This window comes from Suricata suricatta, chromosome 10 (genome assembly GCF_006229205.1).
Source record: "Suricata suricatta isolate VVHF042 chromosome 10, meerkat_22Aug2017_6uvM2_HiC, whole genome shotgun sequence".
Taxonomy (NCBI): Eukaryota; Metazoa; Chordata; class Mammalia; order Carnivora; family Herpestidae; genus Suricata; species Suricata suricatta.
The window spans coordinates 20,050,643-20,062,322 of record NC_043709.1 but is presented as its reverse complement, the minus strand read 5'-3'; the positions used below and the strand labels follow the sequence as shown (position 1 = coordinate 20,062,322).

General features: G+C 39.9%; 1 protein-coding gene across 1 annotated transcript in view; it reads left to right on the top strand.

Annotated features, from left to right (window-relative positions):
- The window catches only part of NR1H4 (nuclear receptor subfamily 1 group H member 4), a 50,454-nt gene extending 43,382 nt beyond the window's left edge, over positions 1-7,072 (top strand). Inside the window, exon 7 of the mRNA XM_029955437.1 lies at positions 6,903-7,072. Within this exon, the coding sequence (XP_029811297.1) occupies positions 6,903-7,072 (170 nt within the window). The remainder of the gene's footprint in view (positions 1-6,902) is intronic.
- The last annotated feature ends 4,608 nt before the right edge of the window (positions 7,073-11,680 follow it).

Genomic DNA, 11,680 nt, shown 5'->3' with positions numbered 1-11,680 from the left:
CTTTACATTGTACTTTATAAGGCTTCAGGGATTCTTTCATTCTAAGTGGCATGCCCTGTTTGCCTAATTAAATTAATTGATCATTCTTCACTTCTCTGTTGAAATAGGGAAAATTTCATTTTGCTCTTTATCTTACCTGATTGCTTATGTTTTATAAGAGAGTTGTGTTCAATTTTGGCAATAAACTGAACATAATGGCAACAGGCTTTTCTTACAGAACAAAATTTGAAAATATACAAACTCATTTCTTTAAATGGTAAATGACATCCTATTGGGCCTGGGGGTGGGGTGGTGGATAAGTTCTCACAACACATATGATGTTTTTCTCATCCTTGGAGAAGCCCTGGTGAATATTCATTTATTTGTAATAGCCCCAGATTATTTCATTTTCTTTGAAGTTCAAAGAGATAGCACACAGAAAAGTTAATGATTCTCACATGAAGTATTCCCCCAAGCAAATGCTTTCCACAGTTAGGGTCTTGAAGCAGCATTTACAAATTCAGAGTATGCAGATAACTCCAGTGAAGGGATATTCCTTTTTTTCTCTTAAAAGCACTCACTATTGGCTTCAGTGCATATAATCAAAAATTTTTTATTTGTTTTGTTTTTGGAAAACACTCCTACAGCTGGGTGCACAGCTGTTGTATACTTCCCGCAAAGCAGGAATTCCTTCATTTCCTTCATTCATTGTTATACTGTTGCATTCTTCTCCCCATTTTCCTTTGGTGAACACAATAAAACACCTTCTGTAAGTAATGGGCTTATATCTCCCTTTCTCCTGAAGTCAGCCAAAATGGAGCTTGCTTAGCTTGCAAAAGGGTTTTTGTATTAAAATATTAGAGCAACCCTGAAGTCCTAACATAGTGGAAAGGGGATTGAGTTGGGGCTAGTATTAGTTGGATTCCACTTGCTGCAACAAGATTCGAGTCCCCATTGAGTACAAGATCCTCCCGGGACACAGTAGCTGCTAGGAGGGGTTTACAAAGAAGTGCAGAGGCAAGTTTTATGAGCTCAGTGGGTAAGTCTTATGGAGGTGGGATTTCCCTTGGGCTTGGAAAGATAGCCAGGACTCCCATGGATCAAGGTGAGAGGGATTCAAAATGAAATCAGGGCGGCAGGAACAAAAGCAAAGGGTGGAGAGTTGCGCAGATGTTAAAAAGCACAAGTAATCTGGGGAGAGACCTAGAGTGCACAACTCTTCCTAAGCCTCAGTTTCCCCATTGTGAAATAAAGATACCAGCTCCTACCATCTCAAGGGATTTAGCTCCTGAATGGTAAGTAAGAGGGAAGTTGCAGGCCCACCACGGGAGAGGGCTGGTAAAGAAAAGACACTTAAGATAGAGAAGTAAATTTCTGAATGCGTGAAAGAGAGGTCCAGTTTAGGAAACAGTGTGGTTTGGTGTTTCTAGATCACAAGGGATCTGTAGGGAAGGTGGTGGGAAATGAGTTGGAAGGGAGGGGGCACTGTAGAGAGCTAAGAGTTTCGCCTGTAGGTGTGGATTTTTCATGTAGTTTAAACCTTGTAGGGACACCTGGGTGGCTCAGTCAGTTAGGCATCCGACCTCAGCTCAGGTCATGGTCTCACGGTTCATGGGTTCGAGCCCTGCATCAGGCTCTTTGCTGGCCGCCAGCTTAGAGCCTGGAGCCTGTCTTCAGATTCTGTGTCTCCCTCTCTCTCTGACCCTCCCCTGCTCACGCTGTCTCTCTCTCTCTCTCTCTCTCAAAAGTAAATAAAAAACATTAAAAAATTTTTTAAACTTGTAATGGCAAATAATAATGCCCTCCATGTAGAAAACTAATTGTGATACAATAAGAAATACATCTGAACTCTTTGTCCCCAGTTCCTGACACACAGCTTCTAAAACCATTGAAATTTTCTAATAGGGGTGAAAGGAGCCTCTTTTGCTATTCATAACAAGCCCTGAGTTTATGCTAATAAGGTCATGGGAGGGGAGATCTAGATGCTTCAGAATGGGGGATGGTTGCTAGAGGAACCAACCTTTCGATTAGAGAGCTGGATCTTTCAATCCCAACCACAGACTCTGCAGAAGGGAGAGGTCAATCACCACTTGCCAATGATTTAATCAATCATGCCTATGTAACAGACATTCCACAAATATCCCTTAAATGATGGGTTTGGAGGACTTTTGGGTTCGTGTACACGTCAAGGTGCTGGGGGCACAGTGGGCTGGAGAGAGCATGGAAACTCCATGTCCTCTCCTCCACCCACATACCTAACCCTGTGCCTCTTCCATTTGGCTATTATTGAGTTGTACCCTTTATAAGAAACCATTCATAGTAAGTAAACTGTTTCCAGAGTTCTGTGAGCCATACTAGCAAATTCTCAAAATTGAAAAGGGAGGCCATCAGTAAAGATCTTATTTACAAATAAGGTCACATTCTGAGGTTCCAGATGGACATGAATTTGGGGGTGGGGCACACTATTCAACCCACTACATAGATAGAACATTTTAGTGTTAATCACAACTGTTGTAACATTTTATATCATTGAATTACTTATATATATTCATTTATCCATAATATACATTTCTTTAAGATAAGCTTAATGTTGTTTTTAATGTAGTTGGCTCTCAATAAATTATCTGCTGAATAAGTAGTTTAATTGATTGTAAATAAATCAAGACTTCCATTGCCCTCAAATTTTATCCAGTACTTCACACAAGACATAGATTGACACCCAAAAAATGTCAAGGCATTAAGTGTAACAGCAGCTGCCATGAAATGCAGAACAAAACAACTAATCAATCAAAAGTTTAAAAAAAAGCAAGAACTGTGGTATTGTTAAAAAATTCCAGGGGCTCCTGGGTGGCTCAGTTGGTGAAGCATCTGACTTTGGCTCAGGTCATGATTTTGCAGTTCATGAGTTCAAGCCCCATGCAGGCTCTGTGCTGACAACTCAGAGCCTGAAGCCTGCTTCAGATTCTGCTTCTCCCTTTCTTCCCCTCCTTCACTCATACTCTGTCTCTCTCTCTCTCAAAAATAAATATTAAAATAAATAAAAATTCCAGTACACTTAACATACAGAGTTATATTAGCTTCAGGTGTGCCATATAGTGATTCAATACTTCTATATATTATTACTCAGGACTCATCAAGATAAGGGTATGCTTAATCCCCTTCGGTTATTTCACCCATCACCCTACCCACCTCCCCTGTGGTAACCTCCAGTTTGTTCTCTGTAGTTAAGAGTCTGTTTCTTGGTTTGTCTTCATTTTTCACTGTTCATTTTTTTCTTAAATTCCACATATGAATGAAATGATATGGTATTCGTTTTTTCTCTGACTTATTTTGCTTTGCATAATACTCTCTAGATCCACCGTGTTGTTACAACTGGTAAGATTTCATTCTTTTTAATGGATGAATAATAGTCCACTATATATACATACACATATGTACATACAAACATATATATGCCTATGTATGTGTGAATGTGTGTGCATGTGTGTGTATCACATCTTCTTTATCCATTTGTCTATCAGTGGATACTTGGACTGCCTCCATAATTTGGCTATTGTAAATAATGTTGTAATAAACATAAGGGTGTGTATATCTTTTCAAATTAGTGTTTTTGTATTCTTTGAGTAAATACCCAGTAGTGGAATTACTAGATCATATAGTAGTTCTATTTTTAATTTTTTGAGGAACCTCCATATTGTTTTCCACAGTGGCTGTACCAGTTTGCATTCCCACCAATAGTGAATGAGTTCCTTTTTTCCACATCCTTGCCAGCACTTCTTGTTTCTTGTATTTCTTGTATTTTCTTGTTGTTCTTTGTATTTTTGACTGTAGCCATTCTGACGGGTGTGAGGTGATATCTTATTGTAATTTTGCATTTCTCTGATGATTAGTGATGTTGAGCATCTTTTCATGTGTCTGTTGGCCATCTGTATATCTTCTTTGGAGAAATGTCCATTCATGTCTTCTATTTTTTTAAATTGAATAATTTGTTTTGTGCATTGTACAAGTTATTTAAATATATGTTTTTTATTTCAAAGAGAGAGAGAGTGCAAGTGGGAGAAGGGCAGCAGTGGGGGGTGGGGGGGTAGAATCTTAAGCAGGCTCCACATTTAGTGCAGGGTCTAACTCTGGGCTCAATCCCCTGACTCTAGGATCATGATCTGAGCCGAAATCCAGAGCAGGACCCTCCACTGACTGAGCCACCTAGGCGGCCCTGAGTTCTTTATAATATTTTAGATACTAACCCTTTATCAAATATGCCATTTGCAAATATCCTCTCCCATTTTATAGGTTGCCTTTTAGTTTTATTGTTTCCTTTGCTGTGCAGAAGCTTATTTTGATGTAGTCCCAATAGTTTATTTTTGCTTTCATTTCCCTTGCCTCAGAAGACATCTAGAAGAGTATTGCTACAGCTAATGTCAGAAAAATTACTGCATGTGTTCTCTTCTAGGGCTTTTGTGATTTCAGGTCTCACATTTAAGTTCTTCATCCATTTTGAGTTTACTTATGCAACTATGGCATATCTTAGGCATTCTTGCAGGACTGTGGACAAGCCAAATCACATCTCAACATCCAAGGGGCTTATGATTTTGGAGGTTCTTCTGTATTCTGTAGAGAGGTTTGATTAGTCATATAAATTATTATTCCTAATGTAATAACTTTTTTAAAATTTAGATTTCCAAGCATGATGCCTTCTCAAAGTAGGCACATCTTCACAATTCGGGCAAAGTCATAACTAATAGACATTGTCATCTGATGGAAACAGACTGGTGAGGCTTGCTCTTCGAGTTGCAACCATGGCAATTTCAAGTAAAGTAAGGACCACTAAAATATGGCTATTAACCTAACCACCAATTAGAAAAATCTACACATGAAAGCAGATTGTACCTCATTAGGTGGAACCCTCAATTACTAATTGCAGTGTTAAAAACAAGATCGGTCAAATGGTGAGTGCACTTAGGGAGTGGGTTACTAACTGGGAATTAATGTAAAAGTGAGGTTAAGAAAGCAACAGAACTTTCTTCTTATACAGTAGGGAAAAGCAGCAAGAATTGAAGAATTTAGAAGAGAACTCCTCACCCAATCTATACATTTATTTAGTGGGGGATATGGGTTTAAAGAGAAGTGATTTGCATGGACTTATTTTTTTAATGTTCATTTTTTTTGAGAGAGAGAGTGTGTGTGTAAGGGAAAAGCAGAGAGAGAGGGAAAGAGAAAAAAAAATCTGTCAGTACAGAGCCCAATCTCACAAACTGTGAGATCAAGAACCAAGCTGAAATCAAATGTTGGACAGTTGGACACTTAACTGACTGAGACATTCAGGTGCCCCTGCATAGACTTTCTGATTGCAGAGTCACATTGTCTTATACTTTTATAAGGTACAGAAGTTACCAAGACAAACTACAAAGACAATGAAAATAAAAAGAAAGCAAGCATAAAATATCCTGCTACCAAAGTTTCAGAATGTGGTTTAGAAACTTAAGTGCTGTGTGTGTGAGTATGTGTGTGTATGAGGGAGAGAGAGGGGAAATGTTTATGTATGTATATGACTACAGCATACTTTCAACTTTATTAAGTAGTATTCAAATGTTTAGGCACATAATATGCGTGTAAGGAAAAAAACGAATGACTTGTCATACAGCTCTTAAAACTTCTGTAGAGAAGTGTCCCCATGTTTATATTAGGCATCAACAAATCCAATTTAAAGCTACAACTCCACTTCAAAATTTGGCTAAATGATATCTTATAAACTGTTCTCTAGTTTTAAACAGAAACACTATAAAACATACATTTATTTGAACAGCAGGTCTCGTGAAAATTGATCTGTTGCGGTCAGGGGCACCAAAGATTTCTGGGATTAACTTTAGTAAAAAAGAAGGAGCAACCACTCCAGGGCGTCAGGTTCAATGACCACTTATATGTCAAGTTTTGAGTGACATCTTACCTACCCACCCCGGAATGTAAGCTCTGTGAGCCTGCGAGAAAGGGACCCTTTGTGCTAGGAGAGAGTCTGGTGCAGAGCAAGTCTCAACTCTATTTATTGAATTAACTTCTCAAATCTGTATCTCCTGCATCAACCAATTTAAACCACTTCTGACCTAACCACCCTGCGTGTTCCTCTCACACTTCAGTTTTCTTTCCCCCTAGTTGTTTCTCCTGTATTCCTTAGATTGGCACCACGGTCACATGATAACTAAGTCTGGATAAGTCAGCCTCTTGGGTATCCTCAGAGACCTCTTCCTCTCCATCTCCATCCCATTTGAATTAGTTTAGGTGACTGCTAACTTTTATTGTTTGGAATTGTCGCCAGTCTTACTCCATTTTTCAAAAATCCCTGAAAACTGTTTTTTCTGTGGGAACATGTGGGAAGTGACATGCCCTGGGCCTCAGTTTCCCATCTGTAAAATGAGGGCATTCACCTGGAGTGATGGTCTCAGGCAATTATGCCTTCATCCACTCATCAAGAACAATGAGGAGGTTCTGTGCTTCTTTGAGGAGACTAAAATGAAGACCGTCCCTGCCTTCAAAGTGCTCAGCAGCCTGGTAAAGGCTCAACGAAGGTGTGCAACAGAAGAGACATCTAAGTCATGGAGGGTGACTGTCAGAGGTTCAAAAGGAGCTGAGGTTCGACATGCCCTGACAAAATCGAACAAGAGGGGAAGCATCTGGGCCTCCAGACTTTTTGTCGTTGATTTCTTTCTTCTTTTCTTCACTATTAGCAAGTCACATTAGAGTTAGAGACTTATTTATTGCTACATTGAAGTCCAGTCTCTGCTTTATTTAAACCCTCCCAGTAGCTAGTAAGCATCCCTCATTGCGATACGGTTAATTAAAAAAAAATTTTTTTTTTACTCCGCTGCCTGTTATGTTTCCTGAATAGCCAACATCCTCTTTTTGCTTCCAGTTGTGACTGGGAGTTGCAGGATCCTCTCCATCTTTCACCACCAACCCCTCACAGGAAGAGGGACCTCTCTCAGGAAGCGACTCCGGTTCCTGCTGGGTGACAGTTTGTCTCCGGAAACCGTGGTGCCCTCGGTACAGCCAGATCTCCAGTGGTTTAGGTTTGGGAGGGCCTCTTCACAGAGGAGGATAAATTTCAGGGCAATGCCCTTGAACTCTACGTTGCAACTCTTCAGGATGCTTAGAGGCGACCCTAACTCACTTTTATGCTTATCGGGACAAATATCGAGGTCGCCTAGGGGCCAGATGCGCGGTCTTGCCCCGCAACCGAGCCACTTCGCTTTTCGGTGAAAAGCGGCTCATGGCCACCAGAGTTCGGAGATGCGGAGAGGAGGAAGGCGGGGCACCCTGGGCTGACAGAGCCGCGCGCGCGGGTCCCGTGCTCCCGGCGGTCTGGGGCGGGGCCTCTAGCCACGCCCTCCATCCGCCTTCTGATTGGTCCTTTCGAAACAGGCGGCGAACAGCGGCGAGCCCTGAGGCTCAGGCGGAGGCGGCGGCGGTTGGTCAGGGGCGTGCCGGCTCCGCACAGATTGAACCGAGATGTCACCCCGCAGGGAGAAGTAACCATCCCGCGCCAGGGCGGGTAAGTACTTCCCGGTTTGCCTTCTCTTTTAGTCGCGAGGCTTCCCTCGCCTTCTAGAGGCTGCTGCGCCTCAGTCTGCGGGTCGAGGACTCGCTCCCCTCCCCCACCGCGCTGGGCAGTCCTAGAAGTGGTTTGGGGCTGCGGGATCCACCACGTTCTGCGATTGGCCTGCCGCAGGGTTCGCGTCGTCTGATTGGTCCCTCGGGCTGTCAAGGTGAAGTTTTGCCTGCCCTCTCCTGGCCACCCTTGTGTGTGGTTTAAGGGGCAACAGGTGTGCAGGGGCGGGGGACGGCAGGTGCAGACGTAGTAGGTGGGGAAAGAGGTATCGGCCTTTACCGCTCTGCTTTAGAATCGAGAGAGGACTCAGAGGCTGAAGTTTAGTTGAAGGTCTCCGGGGGCATCCTTATCCCCAAGCGCCTACCACAACCCCTGATTCCACAGCACCACCCTTTGGAAAAATTAATGAAGTCACTGACCTTGGAGAGAGAACTAGACGGACCATCCTTTTGCCCGCCGGCAAAGTTTACAGCCTCTTCCCTATTGTTCTCTCCAGTCCCGGCGGGGCTCTGCTGTCCCGCCTGCACCCCTCAGTTTGGAGGTCTGTCTTGGGGGAGGATTGCAAAAGAAAGGGAAGACTTGTAGATTGCCCTGGAAATCCGGGGAAACTTGGAAGGTTTGCTTCCTTATGTAGTCACTCCTGGTTCCTAATTTATCTTTTCAAACCCAGGGATTGGATTTTATGGATTTAAGAGTGATTTATGGTACGCACGGTGGAGTTGCTGATCCAGTCCTTAAGTGAAGAGATGGTTTTTTTGCAGCCTTAGTCCAAGTCACACTTTGGGTTTTGTTTTGCTTGGATGAAGAACGCTAATAACTACTTTCTCAGAAGATAAGCAGTTAGTGAACTGCTATATGATCACCTCTCCTTGGTACTTAAATTATTAAGAATTGGAATTCTCACCACCTCAGATTTTCTTTGGGAGAAGATTGGAAGGGATTTGAATGAAAAAGTGGAAACTGATGAGAATTTTCTAATGTAGATTCTGATACAAGTTGTCTGACCCACCTGTTTCAAAATCTTATAAAAAAACAACAGACTTTGGATAGTAGATGCTATTTTGACATTGATTTAAAGTAATATTCCTTTTCAGTATAGCAAAGTTGCTAAACATCAGGCTCTGAAATTAGGTTTTACCATGTGTGTGACCTTAAGCAAGTTGTTTAATCTTTCTAAACCCAGATTTCCTAATCTGTAAAAGAGGGTTAATAATAGTTCCCTACGTTATTGATCGGAAGGTTGTCGTGAGGATTAAATGAAATAATCCATGTAAATAGTACAGTGCCTGACACATAGCTGTTATTATTTCTGTGCTGTTTAATTTGTATTAAAAGTTTCAAGCTATAACCAAAGGGCTGACAGGAGCAGAAGGTAAAGACAGTGCCAGAGGCAGCGATGAGTGCTCATTTATTGATTAATTTAATGGCTGTAAAACATTAAAAATAGTATCTGGCACATACTAAACACTGTTACTATTTATCAAACACATTATTACCTAGAATGTGCAGATATGTGTTTTAGGTGCTTTACTTACATTATTGGTAACCTGTTAGTAATCCTGTAATGTAATTGATATTATCTCTGTGTAATAGATGAGGAAACTGAAGCTCAGAGAAAACAAATAACCTACGAAGTCCTCCTGGAATTCAGTCCACCCTTTTCTTTGTGTCACACTGCCCTTCATTTTTGATCCCAGCATTATATAACTTCTCTGCACAGAGTTGTTTGTATGGCCCGGTTCATTTCTGCCATGAGCGTAGGTTTATTTTGAATACTTGTTTAATTTTAAAAAATGGAATAATTTGTGATGGTAGATTAAAGTGTGTGATAAGATAAAACCTCAGCAGCAAACGTGGTATTACTAAAACACTAAATGAGTCCAGTGGTATTTGGAGAATTGGCCAGTTTAGAAATAATGTTTCCTAATTTGTATTTTTCCATTTAGCTTTTGTGTATTCACTATATTTTTACTAGGTAGCAATTACTATTACTATTATTCTCTGTAAAACTGAGAAGAAAGTTCAGTTATTTCAATAATATTTCCAAGCCAACTGTTGATGAAGAAAGTAAAGGATTAAGGTTAATATGTATTGTTAGATTTTACTTTCTTACAGTAGCATGTCTGTGTATGTCTGTGTGAATGTGTGCATGTGTTTTACTTTTCTTATTACCTATTGCTTTCTATACTTTGATATCAGATACACCTTTACAAACCTAATGAACCATGTGATATACATGGAATTTGAGAGAATAGGAAGCTTGAGTTTGTCAGTAAGTTTGTCTCACTTACAGTTTCCCTATTTTTAATTGAAATTTAACTGTCACAGAGAAATGCCTCAGAAGCCATGCTTACAAGATAAGGCAGTAATTACAGTGTTCACAATTTACAGTGTTTTTCCTTCTAAAAGTTTTCTTATGTTATTACATTGTTACATAGTAGGTTGTTTTAACAGGAAGTTACCAAGTATGTTATAAATCACTAATTTCCAAAGAACTAGAGTGTAATAAAATGTAGCGTATGCACTAAATGTTAATTTCTTCTTTGATGTTGAAAGTTCTTAGGAATTTATAGTACAAAGACCATCAGTCATATGACATATTGCTGAAGTGCTGACTAATAGAGATTTCTATTATCACACACCATATACTTTTCTGTAACAGTATAATATTAACTATGGTGAAGAGCTCCTTTTACATAGAGTTTTCAACATAATGATTTTTATTTTTTCTTGATAGATGACTTACTATTTTTTATTCTAAAAATAAAATCAGACATTTAACAACTTGTTTATGTTCAGAAGTTTTCTTTTTACACCTTCCTTCCCCCAATTTAGAAAACATTGTGATCCTAATTACATACACACTGGTCTGCAGATTGCTTTTGGTCACATAATGTGTAATAGACATCTTTTCATGGCAGTAGAAATAGCTTTTCCTTTTTCACATGGCTGAATGAGTCCAATGCATGGATGTACTGCAACTTATTTGAATACCTTCCTGTTAATGGATGTTTTATGGTGTTTTTACATTTCTTTATATTAGTGTTTGTGTGTTTGTATGTTTTCCATAGAGTCTTTTAGTTTATAATATATAAAGGCTAACTGATTATAAGTTGTTTAAAATTTTTTATGATAAATGAATCATTCTGTCAAACATAAAATTATATTATTCAGGTGGAATCTCTATGAAATGTTGCAAGAGGAAAATTTCAAATAGAACAGCAAAGACTCCCAACAAATGGACAATCTTTATAATTTTGCAAATAACATGTGATGTTTTTCTGATCAGCTCTAAGAATCTTATTTTTTTCTCTTAAGTTTTCATCTGTTTTGGAAGCTGCTTTTTCGTTAAATGAATGTACCACAGATTTACATCATTATTGTTTCATGTTCCCTTTAGTGATAAATGTTAACATTTATTGTATTTAGGAGTAAGTCTGGTACTAATTTTAGCACTAATTTCTACATAGTAATAGAAGAAATGGAGGATATTACCACCAAAGATTCTTATTTTATAGAGTAAAATGGAAGCATGTATTGCTGTGTACCCTAAATTGGGGGGGGGTAGTTCGTGGGTTTTTGTTTGTTTGTTTGTTTTTTAGAGGAAGTGATCTGAAAACAGGTAGGAGTGAGTCTTGAGGGAGGAGGAAGATTGTTGCATGTAGATAGATCATCATGTCGAAGTCTCAGAAATGAGAGAGCATGCTCAAAGGGTCTGAAAGAAGTTCAGCATAGTTGGAGTGTGAGGGTCAAGAGAAGAGGCTAATGGGGATCTATAAATAAAGCTTTGTTAGCTTTGTTGAGGAGTTGGGGCTTTTTCCTGAAGGCATTGGAGGAACATTAAGGGTTTTAAGCAGGGGACTAGTAAGGTGTCCTCAGATGAGTGTTTGTGAAGGATCATCTGGTCTGGCTGCAGTACATGAAGATGAAGAGCAGGTTGGAGACTTGCAAGGCTGGAGAAAAGGTGACTGATTGAAAGCTGTTTCAGTTAACCTAGAGAGAGATGATGGTGGCTTGAACTATGGGGTGGCCATAGATATTAAAGAGAAAATTCAGAGATACAAGCAATAAGATACCATCACTGATTGCTTTGGCTGATGG